The 24,158-nt window shown below is 41.5% G+C and overlaps 1 protein-coding gene across 7 annotated transcripts in view; it reads right to left on the bottom strand.

Moving 5' to 3' along the window:
• CCDC141 (coiled-coil domain containing 141) overlaps window positions 1-24,158 on the bottom strand; it is a 225,859-nt gene that overhangs the window by 82,698 nt on the left and 119,003 nt on the right. For all 7 annotated transcript variants that reach the window (XM_033944939.1, XM_033944944.1, XM_033944945.1 and 4 more), the window contains 4 exons: window positions 19,000-19,176; window positions 11,601-11,750; window positions 7,195-7,335; window positions 2,333-2,527 (listed from right to left, as the gene is read on the bottom strand). In XM_033944939.1, coding sequence (XP_033800830.1) covers window positions 2,333-2,527; window positions 7,195-7,335; window positions 11,601-11,750; window positions 19,000-19,176 — 663 coding nt within the window. The remainder of the gene's footprint in view (window positions 1-2,332; window positions 2,528-7,194; window positions 7,336-11,600; window positions 11,751-18,999; window positions 19,177-24,158) is intronic.

The raw sequence follows: 24,158 nt of genomic DNA, 5'->3' as shown, positions 1-24,158 counted from the left end.
TCGGTGGAGGCAAATTTGGTTCCCTTTGCTAGCATCCAGAGGTCCTTGGAAATGAGTGTTTCTGATCCTCATCACTCAGAATGAAGGATTCCTTCTGCATCCCAGTCTTCAGATCCTTATCTTCATTGCTTGGATGTTGAGAGGATAGAGGTTGCTTCTTTCCACCTGCATGAATGTGTATCCCATGTCATTGCTTCCAGGAAAGATTCTAGTAAGAAATCGTGGTTTAAGTGGAGGATGTTTGCCATTTGGTGTAAGGGCGAAGCCACAGATCCTTTTTCCTGTCCTACACAATAATTGCTTGAATACCTTCTACATTTATTGGAGTCCAGTGTAAAGACCAACTCATTAAGAATTTACCTTAGTGCAGTTTGCACATATTACCACAATGTAGATGATAAGCCCATCTCTACACAGACTTTAGTTGTTTGCTTATTGTGAGGTAATTTGTTACTTAAACCTCCCATCAAGCCCTCTACAGTGTCATGGGATCTCAATGTTGTCCTGATCCAGCTGATGAAAGCTTCATTTGAGTTACTTGACACCTGACATCTGAAGTACTTGACCTAGATGGTCTTGTTTTTTGTGGTGGTCATTTCAGCTCACAGGGTTAGTGAGCTCCAAACCCTAGTTTGTGAGCCACCTTATACAAGGTTTCATCATAAGAGTAGTTCTGTGTAAACATCATAAGTTCCTTCCTAAGATAGAGTCAGAATTCACTTTAACTAGTTGATCGTTCTACCAATATTTGTCTTGAGACCCCCATGCCCATCTTGGTAAAAAGTACACTGCACATTTTTGAACTGCAAGAGAACCTTGGCCTTTCATCTGGAGTAGACTAAAGCCCATAGACAGTACATCTAGATTTTTGTTTCTTTTGACCCAAATAGGATGGGGGCAGCCCTTGGCAAATGCATATTATCTAGTTGACTAGCAGAGTGGATCTTCTCTTATGTCCAGTCTGGGCTATCACGGGGGGGGGGGGTTATGTTGCAGTTCACAATGTTAGAACCATGGCTGCATTAGTAGCCCATCTGAGATCAGCCTTCATAGAGATTTGCAAGGCTGCAATGGTATCATATTACTGTTTAAAACAGGACTACCTATGCAACAGGTGGTTTGGTCAGTCCTTCAGAATTTATTTGGGGTGTAGAATCCAATTCCATTTACCCAGGCACTTTTGTTTCTGTTTCAAGCTATTAAAAAAACAAAAAAAAAAGAAAAGAAAATGTGTAATTTAGCTAGTTCTAGCTTGTTGCAGTCTTTTTTGTATTTTGGACAGCTTGGTATTTAGGGATTCCCACATGTAAGAATATAGGGCTACTATAGTAAATGGATTGAGTACCCAAATAAATTAATGTAAACCATTCTAAGCTCCCTTGGGAGAATGGTATTGAAAATTGAATAAATAAATAAAGTTAAGCACCGGGGAAAAATCCGGCTAAGCAAGGGGCTGAGTGCCCTTTATAGAATAGTGTTTAATGTGGATTCACATGCCCAACTTGGATGTGAGGACTTAAGCCTACTGAGACCTGATATAAATCCTGGCATCAAGTTGGGAATGCTGAAATTTTTAGAATGCCCCTGACCCATCCATGCTCCTCCTATAACCACTCTGGGTGTGCAGCGTTATGGTGCATAGGCAGATCTATGCCTAAGTCCAAATAAGTGGCAATTAACATCTTTACTGATTTTTTAATAGCTTGTTAACTAATTAGTTTGTGTGTATATCTTGGATCCATATTTGGGCAACCTGTATAGAATTTAGTGGATAATATCATGTTTGTCCTTGAAGAAAGCAAAATAACTTACCTTCAGCTGGTATTCTCTGAGGACAGCAGAACTCATACTCTTCTATACCTGCCCATCTCCCCTAGGAGTTGTATTCTATCAGCTATTGCATCAGACTGTCTTGGTCCCATGTGGTGATGGCTGGTAAGAAGACGCTTGCTTGTATTGTGGTACCCTTCCAGAAAGAATGCTGTGGAGTGTCTCTGTGCCAGGATTCTTTGAATGATCTCACCCACATGTAAGAATATATATGTCCTGCTGTCCTCAGAGAACACCTGGTATAGGTAAGTGATTTCACATTTTCACACTCACATTTTAGTAAATTCCTTAAATCTGCAAAAGTTTTAAAAGGTTAGCTTTCTTTGAATATTTTGAGAAAATTGTTTTATTTTTGCATAATCTTGGACTAAATGCATTTATGCAAAAATCTAATATGCTGCAATTTGAAATAATGGAAGAATGTCAGTGATGAAGTGTGAATCAAGTGATGTTTTCAATTCTTATTGGAGCTGTGGATTAAAGTTCAGGCATTGATTACCACCTCTTCAATAATCTGTTGCAGCTGCTCAGCCATATCCAGATTTTGCTTGTATTCCTCTACTACTTTGTTAAATTCGTCCACTTGTTTCTGTAACTCACTGACTGGCTCTTGGGCAATAGCAATTTCATCACTAGCCTGATTAGGTATAGATGTTGATACTTTCTTCTCAAGAATATTCATCTTCTTTTTAAAAACCTGTATTAAAAGAAATAATTCATCAGTGCTTACTCTACTGTAAGTAGTCTGTTCATATAAAAGAGAACAAAGTATTTTGGGCACTATATTATGCCCCTTGAATGTATATATTTTCATTCACTTATTGATTTTTTGACCTGCTTATCTAGAGAAATCTAAGTGGTTTATGATGAATTCAAACATAAAATATGACAAATAGTTAAACAACATATATAGAATAAGGGTCAACAAACAATTTGTAATTGATACTTTTTTATTGACCCAGCTCATTGCTTCTGTGACTTTCTTTTAAGAGCTATTCTCCCTTCATCAGCTCAGTGAAGAAAGGCATATTAAGTGTATTGCATTCACTGCACTGTCTCTTCACTGACTTGATGAAGGGAACATAAGAAAACTAGTGGGACAGGCCATAGGTCCATCAAGCCCAGTATTTTTTCCAAAAGTGGCCAACCCAGGTCCAAAGTACTTAGAAAGATTCCAAGCCATCTGAATAATGGCATATGGACTGCAAATTACATCACATTATATTCGTGATTTCTATTCCGCCATTACCTTGCAGTTTAAGGTGGATTACATAAGAATTATCATAATATTACTAAATACATAGGCGGATTACATTAGAATTGTTGTGGTATTAGGAAATACAAAGGGTTAGTTTGAACATTTTAGGTTTGCTAAGAAGTAGATAGTATTGTAGGTGAAGCTTGGGATGGATCTGGATGTGTTGTATAGGTTTTATATATTTTTTGAAGAGTCGGGTTTTTGTTTGTCTTTTGAAGGTTTTGTCATCTGTGGTTGAAGACAGCAGATTGGTGAGTTGTCTGTCCAGTTTTGCTGCTCTGGTGGCCAGTAGGTTGCCATACAGTTTTCTTCGTTTGACATTTTTGGTTGGCGGGTGTGTGAATATTGTGTGGGTTTTCCTGTGTCTGGTTGAGGTGGATTGAGTTAGTCGGTTGTTCCAATAGATTGGGCTGTCTCCGTTTATAGCTTTAAATAGTAGGCAATGGAATTTAAAGTATATTCTTGCCTGTATTGGGAGCCAGTATGAGTCGTGGTATGCCTCTGTGATGTGGTCGTATTTTTTCAGTGAATAGTTGAGTCTTAGGGCTGTGTTTTGTATTGTCTGTAGTTGTTTAATCATGGTCGCTGGGCAGGGGAGGTATAGTATGTTGCAGTAGTCTATTAGGCCAAGGATTAGGGATTGTACCAAAAGTTGGAATTGTTTTCAGTCGAAGAATTTTCAAACTTGTCTTAGGTTTCTCATAGTAGCAAATGATGTTTTTATTATTTTGTTGATTTGTGGTTGCATGGTGCAGCTTCTGTCAATCAGTACTCCAAGGAGTTTTAGCATAGGTTGAATGGGGTATGAGATCAAGTTTATTACTAGGTTTGTTAAGGGTGGGGTTTTGCTGTTTTCTAGGAAGATGAAGTTTGTTTTGTCAGGATTAAGTTTTAGTTTGTGTTCTGTCATCCATGTTGCTACTACTTGATCCATGTTGCCTACTACTTGATTCGTACTAAGCCTCACAGGACCTCCACTCAGCTGTTCCTGTCCTTTCATCCCGGTAGACTGGGAGTCCCCATTTTCAAAAAGACCATCTCTACAACATTTAATCATGTTGACGCCAAGATCCCCCCCTCCCAACCCCATCCTGCTCGGTCTCACCAGGCTCATGGTTAGTAGTGGACACCCTCTTTTCAGAGGGTAGGAAGTTCCATACATGAGAATAACCCTGCCTGCTTGTCCTTGGATAAAGCACAGTTACTTTCTTGTAATGGATGATATCTAAGGACAGCAGGCAGGTTTTCTTATAACCCTCCTGCCTCCCCTTCTTGGCTTCTTAGCTTGTAACTGAACTGGGGCTCTCTCAAGCTGTGGGGAGATATGGGGAGCCAATGCACAGGTGCTGGAGACAAGCCTGAGGCTCTTAAAGGTGTATTGCACTTTTTGGAATGTCCGCGCCAGATCTCCATTGGAGACATCACACATGCATGAGAATAACTGCATGCTCTCCTCAGAAAACACTCATTACAAGAAAGTAACTGTGCTTTCTCAGCTGCAACCTATTATTCCTGTGCTCTTTGGTCTTTCTATTAGTGTTGTTTTGTCCTTCCGTTATTTATGTATTATTTTGAATTCTAATCTTAATGTCCAGGCTCAGATTTCTGCTTTAATTAAGAGGTTTTCTTACTTTGCGAACTCTCTGGTTTGCAGGGTATGTTAAACTTTTACTATTTTCATGCCCTGAGCCAGACATTTTTAATATCACACCTTGACTACTGTAACATGCTGGTATCTCATCCTTTCAGGTGAAACATTTGCAAACTCTTTATAGCAGTGGTCCCCAACCTTTTTGACACCAAGTTCAGCTTTTATTAAAGCAGATTTTTCCAGGGACCGGTGGGGGTGGGGGAGAGGGGGAGAGGATTTGGGGTGGGTTTGTAGGGTAGTTTTATACACAATATACATTACATTTCTATTATTATTAAGTCATAATATCATAATAGAAATTATACAACTTACCATAATGCAGAATCAGTGTGAGCCCTGAGCTTGTTTTCCTGCAACAAAACGATCCCATCTGGGGACGATGGAAGACAGTGACATGCATGCAGCAGAACCCCAATGACCTTGCCAACCCATCTCCCTGCGCAGCACCTCCCAATCTCTCCCTCCCATCACCCACATGCAGGAGAACCCTGACGCCAATGCCAACCCATCCCCCCTGTGCACCTTTCTATCTCTCCCTCCCATCCCCTATGTGCAGCAGAACCCCGAGGACCCTGCCAACCCATCTCCCTGCGCAGCACCTTTCCATCTCTTCCTCTCATCCCCCACGTGCAACAGAACCCTGATGACCTTCCAACTGCGAGGCCCTGACATACCTCCGTTCTGAAAAGCAGCAGCAGCAGCAACACTGAACAGGCTGCTTCACTGCCTTCCCTACAAGGGCCTTTCCCTCTGCTACCGCGTCACTAATGATGTCATCAGTGACACGGCAGCAAAGCAGCCTGTTCAGTGCTGCCACCACTGCTGCTTTTCAGAATGGCAGTCGGTGGGGTTCTGCTGAGGGATAGAGGATCTCTTACGGCCCGTCTGTCAGACGACCACGGCCCACTAGTAGGCCACGGACAGGGGGTTGGGGACCCCTGCTTTATAGCACAACCGTCAGACGTTTTTGTCATGCTGAAAAATATGACCACCTTTCATTAGGTTACATTAGCTACCAGTACCATATGTTATTGGATTCTTTTTAATGCTCTTTGCTTAACTTGATTTCCATTCGGCAATGGATGGAGGCAACTCATTTACAATTAAATATGGCAAAAAAAATAAATATTTTGTTACTAACTACTGCCCCATGTCCTGACACTCCAAATTGTTTTGTCATGGATAGGAAAAGGATTGTTAATAAGCTGTGAAACTTGGGCCAATCAGGCCTTAGGCTTAGTGGGGGATGGGCAGACCCGCTATGCCTAAGGCCTGATTGGTCCAGGCTTCTAGAGCCTGGGCCAATCAGGCCTTAGGCTTCGTGGGATGGGCCGGGAAGGGGCGGGCCCATCTCATTTCGACGAGGCGGGCCTGCTGGCTGGACGGTAGCAAAACCCAACCAGCCAGCCAACAATTAAAGGTTAGTTTGGGGGGGGAGGTTAGGGGTGGTCATTGGTGGGGGTTAGCGCGGGAGAGGGTTGTTAGCGTGGGAGGGTCTGAAGGGGGCCTCCTCCTGCAGGAGGGATTGGGCACCCTCCTGCCGGCGATTGGTTGGGCACCCTCCTGCCATCGATCGGTAGTGTCGGGGGGGGCATCTTCTGGCAGGAGGGATCGGGAACCCTCCTGCCAGCGATCAGTAGTGTTGTGGGGGCATCTTCCGGCAGGAGGGGTTGGGCACCCTCCTGCCGGCAATCGGACAGGCGGCCGCGGCCACTATACTTATTGCGGCAGGGAGATCCCTTGCCCCGATAAGTATATCGGCCGTGTCTACTTACAATATAGGCCAGCATTTTGCTGGCCTACATTGTAAGCATCTCTTCCTCTACTAGGGAAACGCGTAGGGCCGCCTAGGTTCACCTAAGGCCCTTATGTGAGCTTAGGCAGTCTTGAGGGCTTCCCTAGGCTCCCGGAAGCGCCTTCAATACAGGCGGCCTGCCTGGGGAGCAATTTTTTTTAAAACGTGCATCCCGATTGGCTGATTAGACAGCTGTAGGATGCCTACAGCTGCCTAAAATCGGGATGCACTTTTCAGAATCAGGGCCTAAATGCTCTGATGCTGTTTCAACGCTCATATGAATTCGGGGGCATGGTAGAAACCTCTAGCGCGGCTTAGTAATAGCAAGAGAAGATGGGATTGACGTTTATACAGTGACCTTGTTAGGTTAAGTGCTGAATATGCAATTAACTGTCCAAGTGTTGAGTCTGGCCCCAAAATAGACGAGTTTCAGTTTGGTGGTAACTGCTAATTTTCAGCAATATTCACTGGATAAGTTCCACTGAGAATTAATGGTTATCAAACCAGGAACCATGTCTAACCAATTAAAATACTATGAATAGTGATCCATTTATGTCAATCTGTTGTGTACCAAGTGAGAGGTTTGCCAGGATAGGTAAGGGAGATTTGATTTATTCATATGTGTCGAATTTAGCAATTGAAAGCCATACACATTATTACCTGAATTTTTTCAGCATACATTTCAACTTGTTGAATATGATTCTTTAGAACTTTCAGAGTTCGTGCTTTTTCTGTCTTCTTCGTGTAGTTAAATTTCAGATTGTTAAATTTCTTTTTTATGTCCTTGAATGACTCTCTAAGCTGAAATGAAATTCAGGGTTTTTAAAGGAGAAACAGTTTCAGATTAATTCAATTTCTCTTTAAAGATGGTTTCTTTGATATCATGGAGAGCATCTATATTCCATTTGTGATGCTGAATACAAATTATACTAAACATATTGCATTCAGGTATTTAAAAAGCATGCATGCTCCTTTGCTGAAAAGTCCACAACTTGATCAAAATTAGCCAGGAGAGTATAGCATCCTAATATAGTGAATCTGGAATCTTGAAATATGACCACTAATCTTACTTTTCTTAAAACAAATTTGAAAGAGGAATATTAATTGTAGATTTCAAATACTGATTGCAACATAATGTCATGAAAAGTAATACAAGATGTTAGTTTTAGTATAGTGAAAAGTACAAACATTCAGTTTGAATACTGTAGCAGATCTTATTACCTGCTTTGAAGTTTCATTTTAACCATCAACATGCTTGGCTGGACTGGGAAATTGTGTTCTTCGGGTTTAACCATTTTTTTTCATTGTAATACATGTTTTTCAGAACAAACTAAATCCTCAGTTTTGCATTTTCCAGTGCTTTTGCATTTGACATGTGTGCAAATGTGTATGTGTTTGGAAAGGAGAGGAAAAACAGATAAGGGGGAAAGTGATCTTACTTTGGGTCTTCAGGTTCTTAAGTATAAACACACCTATGCCTACCCTTCTGTTGAGAGAACAGCTTAGAGATAACAAGGAAGCTTCTTATTTTGTTTTAGCTTTTGTGTGATTTTGAATAATGCCACTGTTAACCTTTTATTGCTATGTCACTGGAGCAAAATGATAGTTCAAGCAATAGAATGATAAATGATAATTCTACTAATTTGTAATGACTGATATATTAGAATTTATATACTTTTTGATCCTGCCTTTTCATTGGTTCTTAAAAGCAGATTACATGCAGGTAGAGTAGGGAGATTTATGTGCCCAAATGGCTTGCAATCCAAACTTAATAATATTTCACATGTTAATAGAAGTCCCATTATTATTCATGGGGCACATTTACTAATATCTCTCATTAATGAATGTTAATTCATATCAGCAAGTCTAAGAACATAAGAAGTGCCATCTCTGGATCAGACCTTCGGTCCATCAAGTCCGGCGATCCGCACACGTGGAGGCCCTGCCAAGTGTACACCTGGCATAATTTTTAGTCACCCATATCCCTCTATGCCTCTCATAAGGAGATGTGCATCTAGTTTGTTTTTAAATCCTAGGATGGCCGATTCCACAATAACCTCCTCTGGGAGTGCATTCCAGGTGTCCACCACTCTCTGCGTGAAGCAGAACTTCCTGATATTTGTCCTGAATTTGTCTCCTCTTAGCTTCATTCTGTGTCCTCTTGTCCGTGTCAAATTGGACAGTGTAAATAGATCTAAGTTTGTATCTAAAGCTGTAATGAATGAGATGATTTTTCAGGGTCATAAAGAGGATTAACAGAATATGAATGATGGTTTCCCAGTAGAGAATTGCACAAGGACAGAAATCAAGCCCGTCCCCACCCATCCCCTGTGGAATCAAACCTATCCCCGCCCGTCCTGCTGGAATCAAATCCATCCCCGCCCGTCCCTATAAATTTCAGAAGTAGTTATTTCATTTAATTATGCTAATGAATTAAAGGCTCTGGTAGAGACCAGAGATATTGCGATGTTTAATTTTGTAAGACTGACTTCTACCATTGTACCATGGATGGATCACTGTTTTTAACATTGAATATGGAAGTCCCAATAAAGATGATTTTAGTAAATAAAAAGAATGTTAAGTTGACTAGGAAAATGTATTCCCCAGCTGCATTAGATGAACAACAGTTGCCAGAGTTGAGGAGTTAATTTCTCCAAGTCTCGTATATATGAATGAAACTTGAATTTTTGAGACACCACCACTTTTTGAGAGCTTTGCTGAGTGCTCCATTTGGTTCCCTGATGCAGGATCGAAATGGGCCCCGTCGGAACCTTTGACCAAGCTAAGTGATTGCTTGTGACTGTTCAAAGTATAAGAACTTTTTCTAAGCTAGTTTGCAGCAAAGTATTTTGTTTTCCAATATGCAATATGCAATGATTGGGTGGTGAGGCAATTTTCTCTTGGGACTGCGGCTCCATGTTGTTGCCTTCATGTCTCTGAGCAAATGTGTGTTCTAGAAGTATCAATTTCACTATTACACCTATTGAGTGATTTTTTGACTTCTGTTGCCCTTTAATCACTCTTCTTAGTAGAGTACCAGTTTTTTGGTTTCCCCCATATATATTTGGACAATAAGCTTAGTGGCAACCCGATTCTCTAACCAGTGTCTGTAACATGGATGTTGTTTAAAGAATTGGATTCTTAGGTGGGCTTAGGCGCAATTCTGTATAGGATGCCCATGTGCAATTCTCAAAAGCCACTTAGGCGGCATCTGAGACCACGCGTCCAGGCCTAATGGTTTCCTTGTTTTTGATATGATTTGAAAAGGTTTTGATGCATTTGCATTTCTTATGCACTTGTGGAGGAATAGCCTAATAGTTAGTGGGGTAGACTGAAATCATGGGGATGTGGATTCAGTTCCTAATGCAGCTCCTTGTGACTCTGGGCAAGTCAATTAACACTCCTTTCCCCAGGCTGTGAGCCCACTAGGGACAGAGAAAGTGCCTGCATTTAATGTGTACAGCACTGTATATGTCTAGTAGTGCTATAGAAGTGGTAAGTAGTAGAGAATGACAAGGGGACAAATTTTTCCCCGTCCCCGTAGGAACTCATTTTCCCACCCCCGCAAGTTATTTTCCTGTCCGTGCCCCATTCCTGCAAGTTCCGTCCTCATCTGCACAAGCCTCAAACACTTTAAAATCATGTGTTTGAGGCTTGTGCAGTTAAGGCATGGGGGCAGTGACAAAACTCACGGAGACTGGAGTTCCTGTGGGGACGTGGAAAAATTTGTCCCTGTGTCATTCTCTAGTAAGTAGTAGTAGATGCTGATAACTCTGTGGCATTTGATACTATTATCAACTGCTGCTAAAATGGTTAAGAAATATTGGTCGCTGATCCCCTCCTATCCCGTAAAGATATAAATGAAACAGTACATACCTGCCTGTATGCCAGCTGTAGATGTTATGCCAAGTCCTAGTAGAGCAGAAAGCAGGTATCTAGAGTAGCCCAGTGGTCAGTGCAGTGGACTGCAGATAAGGAGACCCAGGCCCATATCCCACTCTAATTAGTGCATTTGTGGTGGAATATGTGAGCCCACCAAAATCATCATATAGGTGGCACCTGCAGGCATAAGGGCTACTGGAGTCCAGTAGGTTTTGGAGGTGTCACTATACACTATAAGGGGGTTATGTTGAGATATGTTCACTACCCCCTAGGGTGCCCCACGGCTCTGCTAGGATATCTGTGTGGCCAATCTAATAAAAATGCTGGCCCCTCCTACATCCCAGTGGCTTGTTTTGTGCATTTTTCTTTTGGACATTTTTTTTGAAAATGGTTCAAAAAGACAGACGCACATCTGAAAAATTGGCATTTTTGAAATGCGCATGTTTGGTACTGGATTTATGTGCATCTTTTGAAAAATGTCTAAACTCAGATTTAGACTTCATATAAAAATGACCCTCTATATGTACTTGTAGAGTATGTCAATCAAACAGGGGAGATATGATATAGACGTTTAAATACTTGAAAGGTATTAGTATAGAAACAAATCTTTTCCAGAGAAAGAAAAATGGTAAAATTAGAGGGCATGAATTGAGGTTGCGGGGTGGCAGACTTAGGAGTAATGTTAGGAAATTATTTTTCATGGAGAGGGTGGTAGATGCCTGGAATGTGCTCCCGAGGGAGGTGATAGAGATGAAAATGGTGACGGCATTCAAAAAAGCATGGATGAACACAGAGGATCTCTAGTTAGAAAATGAATGGTATAAAACAAACTAAGGCCTGTACTGGGTGTCCTGTATATGGCGATTTAGTTTAGGATGAGCTAGGGTGGGCTTTGATAGAAGCTCCAGTGACAGGATGGTTAGGATAGGCTAGAGTGGGCTTCAATGGCAACTCCAGCAATGGGAACCTAAAGACAGCACAAAGCAAACATCTATGGTCTATTACCCAGAAATATTAAAGAAAAGACAATTTAATCATGAAAATACTATATAATAAGAGGGACTATTGGGTTGACTAGATGGATCATTCAGGTCTTTATCTGCTGTCATTTATAATGTTACTTTGTAGTGGACTATTTTATCATGCTGACTTGTCTAGTAATTTTTGAGTTCTTTCAACCAGACCTCATTTATGTCCTCTTTAATCATGCAGTTGTTAATGCTGCTTGATGGTGTCTCCAATGACTTATCTTTCTTGGAGCTCCAGTTAAGACTGTCCTGTTCAAGCACTTCTAGCTGTTGCTGCAGATCTTTCCATGAAGCATTAAAGCATTTCTGAAAAAGAATAATGTAAAGTTAAAGCTATATCACATGTAATGTACCATTCTAAATCTAATCAGGCAAATATGTGGCTAAAATTGCTTGCAGAACTAAAATAGTATTGCATCTCCTTTGAGCTTGTCTTTTGAAAGCCAGGGAGACTGTAGACATTTGAGCACTATAAATAAAAGGTAATTATTTTGAAAAGTTGTTTTAAATTCCAAAAAGTTAAATTAAACATGCTGCATTCATTCTAGAATATTAGTTTATCTGCAGTTTATTATAAGAAGAAATGCTAATTTTAAAAACTCCACATAAGTTCTAGAGTGTAATTCACAGAGTTAAGCAAACACCTACAAAATGTATTTGTTTTAGCCGTTCACTGAGCCTGAGAACATCTAAAACATCATAAAAACCGATTACTTGAATTTTTCTTGAAAAAAAATCAGTGGATATGAGAGATTTGCTTCTCATTTTTAATAAGGTTTGAAGGGGATTTTGAGGCCCTTTTATTAAAATGTATTAAGCAGTTAACATGCACGTTGGTGCCCACTGTTAGCACATGAGCTCAGTAACTGTTACTGTGTTGGCATGGCACCATGCACTAATTTGTATATTAACTGCCTGCTGTGTTAGTGGGCGGAACTTTGCAGAGAGCACAGAGTACAAATTGCAGCTAGCACATGGTATTACTGCACACTCTTGCTTGTGTAGTTAGAGTGGGTGCATTTGCCACCTCTTCAAAAGAACCTAGCTATAAGTAATGATAACACTAAAATAAATTTTCTGTATGGTAAGCACAAGGGACACTGGGCACAAGCCAATAATTACTGCACAGCTATTGTACTTAGCTGTTACACTTATCACCCATTAATTTTTCATGTTAAAGAATGGTAAGTGCAAAAAACTGACTGCACTTTAGCAAAATGACCCCACCTCTTTTGATTGTTACCGCAGGTTGATAACATGGGTACATCCCTTGCGAGAGTCCGCTCTTTGTATAGCGCCCCCACAGCCCAGATTTTGATAAATGGTGAGCTAACTCCTTCCTTTCCATTGTTTCAGGGAACTAAACAGGACTGCCTGCTCTTGCCTATGCTCTTTGTGTTGGCGCTAGAACCCCTAGCCTGTAAGATCAGACAGCATGCTCTTGTCCGGGGCATTCAGGTGGGCTCTCAAGCTTACAAAATCAACTTATTTGCGGTTGACATGTTGGTCTTTCTAGACTCTGCTGCTCGTGAGGCACCCCCCCCTTATTTCGGTTATACAAGAGTTTGGCTCTTTCTCGGGCTTAAGGATAAACATTGATAAATCAGAGGCAGTGGCTGTTTCTTCTTCTTATAATGTATGTGCCTTGAGGTCCTTTCCTTTTAAATGGGTGGTGGGTTCCCTTAAATACTTAGGCATTTTTCTGCATAGGGACCCCCGCATTCTCTATCATAAAAATGTCCTGGACAAGTTTGACCTTACTAAAACGCTATGCCAGAGGTGGAAGGAGCTACCGGTTTCCTTTTTGGGGCGTGTGGCTCTGACCAAGATGGTCATGCTGCCTAAGGTGCTTTACCCTTTGCAGATGCTGCCTCTGTGGGTGATGCGTAGAGATGTAGATGCCTACCGGGGTGTTATCTCTTCTTTTCTTTGGAGAGGGCGACGAGCGCATATCGGTTACCAGAAACTAATTCAGGACAGGCCTAAAGGAGGGGTGTGCCTCCCAGATTTGTGATTATATAATGTAGCAGCTCTATTTTGCTGGCTCTATGAGCTCTACAAGGGTACCTCCAGATTTGCCCCTCCCTTTCTGTGGCAACTGGAGGTGCACCTGTACTCTGTCTTTACCACTTTGCATATTCGAGATAGGTGGGTTCAGCTGACTCCCACGTTGCGTGCCTTGAAGAAGGCTTAGGATTGGTGGAGGGGATCCATAGGCCAAGCCAGCGGCCCATCTCCCTTTGTTGAGCTGGTTGCCAACCCGGCATTCCCAGCTGGACTCTCTGGCTCTGTCTTTAAGAACTGGAGGAGGGCTGGGTGTAGATTCCTTGGCCAATTCACCTTGGTGGGACAAGGAACTTTTATGTTTTTCTCCGATTGTCAGACTACTTGGGGTTTTTCACACACTCACCTTTTTACATACCTCCAGGCTAGGCACTACGCACTCTCTTTAGTTAAGGGCATGAATTCTGATCTCTTGGGTAGGTGGGTACATGTGAAAATGAGCTGGGAAATAATACCCTGGAATTGTTTAATGTGTATGTCCCAAATACGAATCAAAGTGAATTTTTTAAGAAGTTACAACAATTATTACTCCCACTGGCTGCTACTAATTTAGTGGTGGCTGGAGATTTCAATGCTGTGATTGATCCATTAATGGATAAAAAACCAAGTAAAATTATGAAATCCTTAGGGTTAGATAATCTGGTACAATCTTGTGATTTGAAAGATATATGGCAGATACTTCATTTTAATGAACGGGAATTTTCTTTTTGCTCGCAAGTTCACAAGTCCTTTTCAAGATTAGATTATATTTTTGTCTCAAATATAATAGTACAACAAGTGACAAAAGCCTCCATAGGTCCTATCATTTTGTCTGATCATAGTGGTGTATGGGTCAAATTTAAGTTACATGAGCAAGATTATAGCAGGTGTGTATGGAGATTCGATAATACATTGATTGCGAATTCAAATTTCCTTGAAGAACTTAAATTAAAAATGATTGAATTTTTTCAAATTAATACTTCAGAATAAACTACCATAGAAACAATATGGGATGCATTTAAGGCTACCATGAGAGGAAATATTATTTCGTACTCGGCATATATCAGAAAACAACTTAAAAAACAATTTTCTGATTTGGAGAAAGAAATTAAGCATTTGGAAACTAAATTAGTTGATAAATGGGAGCAAAATACTTTACAGGCTTTATTAAAAGCAAAAGGAAAATATAATGAGATATCTTCAAAATTTATAAGGAAAGATTTGTTTTCCCAACAAACTCTGTATTATGGAAGTTCAAATAAGGCGGGAAGATTATTGGCAAACTATCTTAAAGCAAAGAAAAGAAGGACAAAAATTATTGCAATAAAGGATCAGAAAGGAGTTACACATACTCAAATTGGAAATATCTTAAGTCAATTTCTAAATTTTTATAAGGACCTATATTCTTCTGAGCCTTATGAAGATAGGAAAAAAGATGGTTTAGAATTTTTGAATCTAATTATTGTACCGAAGGTTCCTGAACATATAAAAAGAAGTTTGGATGAGCCTATATCACTAAAAGAATTAGAAACAGCATTGAAATCTCTTAGAGTTGGATCCGCTCCAGGTGGTGATGGTTTCACAGTAGAGTTTTATAAATCATTTCAAATTGCCTTATTACCTCATTTATTAAATTTATATCAATACCAACTAACTAAAGGTTGTATTACAGGTACTATGGCAGAATCATTAACAATCGTTTTGCCAAAGCCAAACAGAGACCCCACTTTGGTTTCAAACTACAGGCCTATCTCGTTAATCAATGTTGATGGTAAACTTCTAGCTAAGACATTGGCTTTACGCTTAGCTAAGGCTCTCCCTTTTATTATTGATATGCACCAAATGGGATTTGTTGCCAAGAGACATTCCTCTAATAATACCAGATTGGCTTTTCATATGTTAAATTTAGCAAAAGCCATGAAAGATCCAGCTTTCTCTGTCTCTTTGGATGTGGAGAAAGCCTTTGATCGGATTGAGTGGACTTTTATGTATCAAGCATTAGATTGGTTTGGTATAGGTTCGGGATTTATACAAATGATTCAGACGTTGTATAGCTCCCCTGCTGCAAGATTGTATATTAATAATAATTTATCAGAGCGTTTTAATTTGCAGAGGGGGGTTAGACAAGGCTGTCCATTATCTCCTTTGCTTTTTGATATTGTATTAGCCATTCAATAAGCAAAGGGGATACAGGGTTACAGTTGAGAAGCTGTGTCTTTCGCCTTCTCTCAAGGCGCATCAAACTTAAACCTTTCTGCCTTCCTGTTGTTTTTCATTTCCTTTTTATCATTTTTCCACAAACCAGTTTTACAAGTTTATAAATGTATTAAAAATTTGATATCCCACCTAATCGGGCTTCAAGACGGTTTACATATTAAAACAAAGGGGGATACATAAAATATTTTTTAAAACAATACGCACTACAGATAAACACTAATCACACAGACTGGAACAGGAACGTAAGGGAAAAGGGAAAGAACTACAATATTTGGATAGAAAAGAAAGGAAGGGAAGAACGATAGGGAGGGGAAACTTAAAGACTGGATTTGGTGCTGGTAAAAAAGTATGTACAGCATCCTTAAAAGGACGATCATAGGTCAAAGTTGTCTTTGAACAGGAATGTTTTAAAACTAGATTTGAAAGTGTTTAGTGAAGTACTTTCTCTTGGGTAGTTTGGGGCTAAGATCCACAACATAGGGGCGGTCACAGAGAAAATGTTAGTTCACATATGTGTTAATGTGTCTTAAAGATGGTACTGAAAGCAAATTTTGATTAATTGATCGGAGGGAACGTTGAGACGAATGTGGAATTAGGAGTCTATTAATGAAATCTGGTTGACCAGAGGCTCTAGTTTTGTGCCAGTAACATAATTTTGTACGTAATTTGATGTTCTATTGGTATCCAGTGGGCGTTAATCAATAAGGGGGTAACATGATCAAACTTTCTCATATTGGTTATAATTTTAATGGAAGATTTCTGAACAATTTGTGTCTGATTTCTTTCTTGGTTATTCCTTTTTATAGAGCATTACTGTAGTCGATGCAAGAGATTACTCATGAGTGAATGAGAATGTTAAGTGAAGAAGAGTCTAACAGTTTGGTGAGTGAACGTATCATCCGTAAACGATGAAAGCATTTTTTAACAACTGAGACAATTTCTTCATGATATGATAATTTTCCATCAAAGATAACTTCCAATAATTTAATAGTTTGCACTGTTTGTATTGGGGTAGATTCAAGTTCGATCGGACTGGACAAAGTTAGCCCATCCTTGATGGGGAAAATCATTGTTATGGATTTGCTGGTGTTAAGAGACAACATAGAGCTCAGCCATTTGCTAATTTTTTTATTTTTTGATTAATGGTAGATATGTCAATTGGGTTATCAAGATCGATAGGGTGTATTAACAGCCTCTTTTACAAAGCCGTGCTAGCGACTGCACTGTGAGCATGGGACGCGCACTCATAAAGCTCAAGGTGTGAAAAATAACAAAAAAATGCAAAATGGCGCTAACGTAAAGTTACCAAAGTAATTTTATTGTTTTTAATTTTTCCAATCATGACACCAAAAGAATAAAGCATAATTGCATTAGCAGTTACATTAGCGGGAGATCGTTATAGTTGCCAAAATGCTGGCCTTCTGATAACGAGCTCAGTTTAATATCGCAAGACACTCTATTATATACTTTTGACTCAGTATGACATCATCAGTTTGACAGCCAATAAAAATCAACAAAGGAGGTGTTTAAAGTTAGACAAAGAAAAAAGTTTCAGAAATCCTATTTGTTTGTTTACATTCATTTATGAATATACATTTACATTTTATAACCTTTCCAATTAAGAGAAATCTGCAAACGTGCTGAAATGTTCTCAGCTTGCCTGTCATTCTTAAAGGAAAAGAGGGTTCTCTGAGCTGACAGTTTCACACAGAAGCCTTATCCTGGAAGAGAAGGAGGGGCTGGTTTTCCCCCCTTCTATGCTAGAGACTGTTAATTATTTCCAGATATGGTGCCCTTTGAATTTCTTTAGGTTGCAAATATATATATGTTTTTTCAAAACCTATTCTTTTGTTCAATACAGTCACACAATCACATACTTTTGGGCCCTTCATTCATAATTTTCATTCATATCTCGGCCATTCATATTTAATGCATGTTATATCTTAGTTTAGGATACGTCTTCCTAGCCAGCCTAAGGCACATCTGGTATCAATTAACACCACGATGCTGAGAAGCCTAAACAAAGACTTGGAAAAAACTGAACACAAAATGGATTCCAAAGACACAAAAACCCAAAATGGAGTCCATGTGATTTCCTTCATGATCTAGCCTAATAGCAAAGTACATAAAAATAATATTATTATGCTTTCCCTTATATTAATCTGTAGTGTGTTTTTCTGGCATTGGCCACATTTATATTCAGATTTTTATTCACTCGTTTTTCGTACGCTTCTATTGGGCGTGGCCTTAACTGACACATATGCTTGTATCTAACTAGAATTACCCAGAATCATACAAAAAAGAGGCACTTTTGTAGAAAAACTCCATAAAATACTGCACTATCATGTTCTGATATCCAGTCCATTACCGTCCCATAAACATCACCCCCTACTGGCCACGAGCCACTACTCCTCAACTGCGCTAATGGCACCAAAGCCCATAGAGATTTAAAGGGCTTTGGGGCTGTTGCCACACGGCAGCTGCTTGCGCTGCTTTGTAAAAGAGGCCGTAACTGTATATCATCCGCATAAGTGAATACGGTAAAATTAATGGACTGTCCAAGTGTTATTAATGGAGCCAAGAAAATATTAAGTAATAATGGGGAAAGGATTGAGCCCTGAGGAATGTCAAAATCAATTGGAAAAGTGTCTGAGGTTGAACCGTTGAAAAAAAATTTTTGATGAACGATCTTTAAAATAAGAGGAGAACCATGCTCAGCCCATTCCCAAGCTGGGAGTGTCAACCCTTTTTTGGATTGATATCTATTCGACCTCCCTAGTGATTTTTCCATTGATGTCCAAAGCACCTAGCGGTAATGGTGCACTCATTGTCATAGGACCATTTCAGGTACCAACCCGCACAGTTGGTGTGTTCAGTGCTTAGGTCCGGACCATCAAGATATTTCATGAACACTCTGCTGTCTTATGCAGAAGAGGTTGCTGAAGGCCAGGAAGTTACAATTTGAAAAGGTTTTTGGGACAACTTTTGGGACATAGGTGCTTACCTGAAAAGTAAGTGTGGTTAAGGGCAGAGAATAGGCATGGTATGACTTAGGTACTAGTAACTATACCAGTGTCTAACATCATGACACTTACTGGTACCTGATGAGTTAGGTGCCAGTAGTTGTGATTCTATAAACAGTGCCTAGTGGTTGATTTACAACTGCACCAAGTGGCGCCTAGGAACCATTTATAGAATCAGCTCTTAAATGTTGATTTTTTTAGTTCTAATCCAGTGGAAACAAAAAAGATTTATGTAAACCTTCTATCTGAATTAATTTGGATGTGTTACTTACAGAATGTTTTGCTGCTGAAATGATGTCCATTCCCAAGGTAAGAGCCAGTTTATACAGATTTGTTATTTGGATCTCTCTCTCCTGATCATTACTTGGGTAGACTTCTGCTTGCTTTGCCTTGTCAGGAACCACAACTGGTTCATGAAGTTCTTGATCTAATTTCATCAGATTTTCAAGCTGAAATGTTTTACATTGATAGTGAGCATTAGTGTGTATGTGAAGCAATTATGGCTCCATACAAATTTTGTATTAATCATATACTAGTCAAAGAAGAACTACTGTATACATAAAAGCAAAATTGCATTTCATATAGCTGCTATTTTACTATGTGGTAAGTATATAATACCCTTCATATGGGTTATATACCCACCCATCTTGCCCATCCCTTCTGATGACCTGACAGTGGAAGAACAATGTTGAAAAGAATAAAGTTTTTTGACTTACTTCTTGCCTAACGTGATGATACTTGGTAACCCTATCAATGGCTATTGTAGGCAGGTAAACCAAGGAGGAGGGAGGAGTGGTTGTGTGTCTATAGCCATGACCACTGTCATATGTATGTTATACAGTCGACTCCGCTTAAGTGCAAGGCCTCTGGACTGGACCGCCATATGCGCTTAAACTGAATGTGCGCTTAATCGGAGTACCATATTTTAGTCATGAAAAATCACAGTACGCTGTAGTCAAATGCAATAAAACTTTTATTCAGCAAAAAACACTCCGAATACAATTTAACACGGTTCAGTTATAGAAATAGCACTGTTCCGTCTAATGCAATACACTGTAAACCTTTTTTTTAAACCAACATTCTACGGAAATAATCAGGCATTGTTTTCTGCACGCAGATTGCATGATTCAGGCTGTGTATCTGACAACTGATGCTGTAAAACTGCCCATAGTAGTGACATCCATTTATTCCAGATAACAACACAGCGTGTGTAGGGAATTCAGCGTGTCTGAGAAGGAAACAATCTCTGCAGGTGTTTCATTAGTCGTGATGACTGCAGCAGTAGCTCTGTCCTCATCAGACTCTTGGTTGCCTGTAGTGTCCTTTATGACTTTGCACAGGGCCGCCATCAGAAATTTCTGGGCACCTTACTGAGCAATCCTATTGGGCCCCCCACGCACCCCTTCCACACCCCCCTTTTTCCATGGGCCGAATACACACATACTTTTCTGCTAATGCTCCACCTAAGCCAGTCCCGTAAAATCTTCTCACGTCCATTGGGTGATTTGTCATAGAGGAGATATTCATAAAAAGAACGTCCGTCAAGATCTTTACTCATAGACTGTGCCATTTGCTTTAAATCATCTTCCATCATTAATCCAAATTGCACAATTCTTTCTCTGTCTTTGTCCTGAATGGCATCTGGCCACATTGCTGGATCCTTCCAGTCAACGAATTTATGAGCAGGCGCGGAGAATGCATTTTTAAACAAATGTTGTTTATCCTTGTACTCCTTATGTAATTTTAATCATCTATGGATATGTTTGTATGTTTATTGTTCAAATGGTTTTATTTATTTCCCCAAATTTATTTTTGTTATACGCATTGAAAATATTTGATATTGCGTTTAAATCAAAATCTCAATAAACTTGAAACTTGAAACGAGTGCCCGTGAGATTGTGGGAGGGTTAAATACTCAAAACTTAGAAGAATAACAATTTACTTAAAGTTTTTGCTATGCCAGCTTTCTGGTATCTTTACATACAGTGGCGTTCGTAGCATATGTAACACCCGGGGCCCATCATTTTTTGGCACCCCCCCCATCTGTAAGAAAAACATGATTTTTAGTAACAAACCACACGTCACACATGAGTACCTAGGAAAAGGCAGCATCTTACATATTGCAGGGAGCAGTACATCAATACACCCATTGTAAAACTAAACAAGCCAGACCAATCAATCCTACACCGTCAATCCTAACAGAAAACCATGTCTTTCGAACACACAGAACACAGAAAACACCTTCGCCTAGTATGGAATATGTCATCACAACTAACCCCTCACTCTTTTACAAAACTGTAGTGTGGATTTTAGCCACAGTGGTAACAGCCCTGACGCTCATATAATTCTGAGCATCAGAGCTGCTACCACCACGGCTGGCGCTAAAAAACGCTCCACAGTTTTGTAAAAGGGGGGATAAAATAGAAATACACAGTTTCAACGCTCTAGCTCAGAGGTGCCCAAACTTTTTGAGCTTGTGAGCTACTTTAAAATGACCAAGTCAAAATGATCTACCAACAATAAAAAACACAAAGCACACTATATGCTGAGAAAATGTTAATTATCATTCCTATTCTGGGTTTTTTTTCAAAGAGGTCAAGGCAGATGACTCTATGCATTGTCACCTCAGTAACAACCATACAAAAATAGACAAATATACCCCCCATCCTTTTTATTAAACCACAATAGCAGTTTTTAGCGCAGGGAGCTGCGCTGAATGCCCAGCGCTGCTCTTGATGCTCATAGGCTCCCTGCGCTAAAAACCACTATTGCGGTTTAGTAAAAGGGGACCATATTGTAAAATATAGACAGCAGATATAAATTCAGAACTGTGCATAGTAAATGAAGGGAAGTTTTCATCTCTGGGAATTTACCCAGTTAACTATTAAGTTATTTGGGCAAATTCCTTTGAAAACTGTGGTAATACTGCCTCCACTTTGCTAAATTTAAAATAAAATCATTTTTCCTACCTTGTCTGGTGATTTCATGAGTCTCTGGTTGCACTTTCTTCTTCTGACTGTGCATCCAATCTTTCTTCCCTTCTATCAGCCTGTATGCTTTCTCTTCTCCACACCTCATTCACTCCCCCAACTTTTTCTTCCTCTCTCCCTGACCTTTCTTTCTTTTTTTCTGTTTCTCTTATTTCCTTCTGTTTCCCTGCCTGCCCCCTTTCTTTATTTCTTTCTCCCTGCCGTTCCACAAGCCACTGCCACAGCCGCTGCCATCGGGGAACAGGACCCACCAATGGATAACAGGCCCCAAAGCCGACGCCGACGCATGCTCTCCCTGCTTCGGGCCGATCAGTCTTCCTCTCCCCGACGTCAATTCTGCCGTCGGAGAGGAAGTTCCGCCCAGCCAGGCAGCGATTGGCTGGCTCGAACTTCCTCTCCGACTGCAGAATTGACGTCGTGGAGAGGAAGACTGATCGGCCCGATAGATTAGATCGCCAAGACAAAGTGAGTCTTGGGTGATCGACTCACTTTGCCTTGGCGAGCTACTGGCGCCCCTGCCTTAGAACACTGCCTAGGACCCTGGGGGAGCCCGGGCCCCCTGTCAGCTCCGGGCCCCTGAATGCAGGACTGGTAGTACTGCCCTGATGGCGGCCCTGACTCTACAGATATCGGAATTAGTGCTGTCAGATGATGTGGGCTAGAGAATGACACGGGGAGCGATCCCCGCAGGGAGCTGCGGCGTGGCTGCGGTTTATGGAGACTCCAAAGCCAAATCGCCGCAGACACGGGGACAAAAGTTTTCACCGCCCGCAAAAACGGTGAAAAGATTTGTCCCCGCAGGCCAATGTACCCCCTTCTAGGAACCGCTATTTACCTGTGTTTCACCGTGCTCCTCATTTGTCAGATCAACCCTTCCTGCCAATAGAACCCGCCCCCCCCCGTGACGATCGCCGGCAGGAAGGTGCTCAGCCCTTCATGCCGACAGAACCAGCCCTCCCCAACGATCGTGGCAGGAGGGTACCCATCCCCTCCTGCCTACCCCAACAGCCCCCCCGACGATCGCAGCAGGAGGATATCCAACCCCTCCTGCCAGCTCCCCAACAGCCCCCCTATGATCACTGGTAGGAGGGTGCCCAACCCCTCCTGCCGGCCCCCCCAACGGCCCCCTATATCGCCAATAGGAGGGTGCCCAACCCCTCCTGCCGGACCCTCCCCCAACAAACCCCGCCATCCCGAAACACCACCCTTAGTCTTACTTTCCAAGTTGGACCGGACAGCTCCTCGCTCGTCTGGCCAGCAGGCCTGCCTCCGTCCAAATGAGGCGGGCCCGCCCCTCCCCTCCCCTGCCTAACCCACAGGATCCTAGGGCCTGATTGGCCCAAGCACCTAAGGCCCCTCCTATAGCGGGAGTGGCTTTAGGTGCCTAGACCAATCAGGCCCTAGGATCCTGTGGGTTGGGCAGGGTAGGGGCGGGCCCGCCTCATTTGGACGGAGGCAAGCCTGCTGGCCATACGTGTGAGGAGCCGTCCGGTCCAACTTGGAAAGTAAGACTAAGGGGGTTCCGGGGTGGGAGGGTTCGTTGGGGGGGGGGGTCCAGCAGGAGGGGTTGGGTACCCTCCTGCCGGCGATCTTAGGGGAGGCCATTGGGAGGACCGGCAGGAGGGGTTGGGTACCCTTCTGCTGCGATTGTCGGGAGGGCCATTGGGGGGGTCTACAGGAGGGGTTGGGTGCCCTCCTGCCGTGATCGCTGGGGGGAGGGGAGACTTGCAGCCGTAGCCGCGGTCACTATGCTAATCACGGCAGGGAGATCTTTGCCGCGATTAGGTACAGCGGCCGCGTCTACTTACCATGTAGGCTAACATTGTAAGCATTTAAAGTACATGTCGTGTTTGTTTTTGTATAGTTATTAACTAATATTTAACTAAGTTTTAAAGTTTTAAAGAATGTTTTCCTTTATACGTAAATAAAGAAAAGTATATAAAATCGTACCCGTTTGAGGCTTTTATGTATGCAGCGGTGACGGTGACGGGGCGGTGAATGGGGTTGCAGTGGTGGTGACGGGGCGGTGAAGGGAATGGCGGTGACGGGGCGGTGCAGAGGATGGTGAGACGGGGACGGGGCGGTGACGGGGACCAATTTTTTCACCGTGTCATTCTCTAATGTGGGCGCATCGTTGTCAACGGCAACATACAGCTCAAACTCTTGTGGCAAGAGTCCAACTGGGAGTTCAATGGACAAAGTGTCAGCTTCTGTTGTCTCATCAGATGCGTGAATGAAGCTCGCCCATTGATAGCAATTTGAAATCATTGATGATGATACTCAACTCCACGCCTCTCGTACCATGTGAAGAGAGTCGAGCACCATCATTTTTCTCGTGAGCTCTGCAGCTCGGCGGCTGGATTCTGTGTTTGCATCAATCACTGCCATCACATATCTTAGGACGGATGACCTGTAATGGCATTTGAAGTTTGCAATTATCC

This window comes from Geotrypetes seraphini, chromosome 5, assembly GCF_902459505.1.
Source record: "Geotrypetes seraphini chromosome 5, aGeoSer1.1, whole genome shotgun sequence".
Taxonomy (NCBI): domain Eukaryota; kingdom Metazoa; phylum Chordata; class Amphibia; order Gymnophiona; family Dermophiidae; genus Geotrypetes; species Geotrypetes seraphini.
Note: the sequence above shows the minus strand (reverse complement) of the source record. Positions and strands in the feature narration are given on the sequence as shown.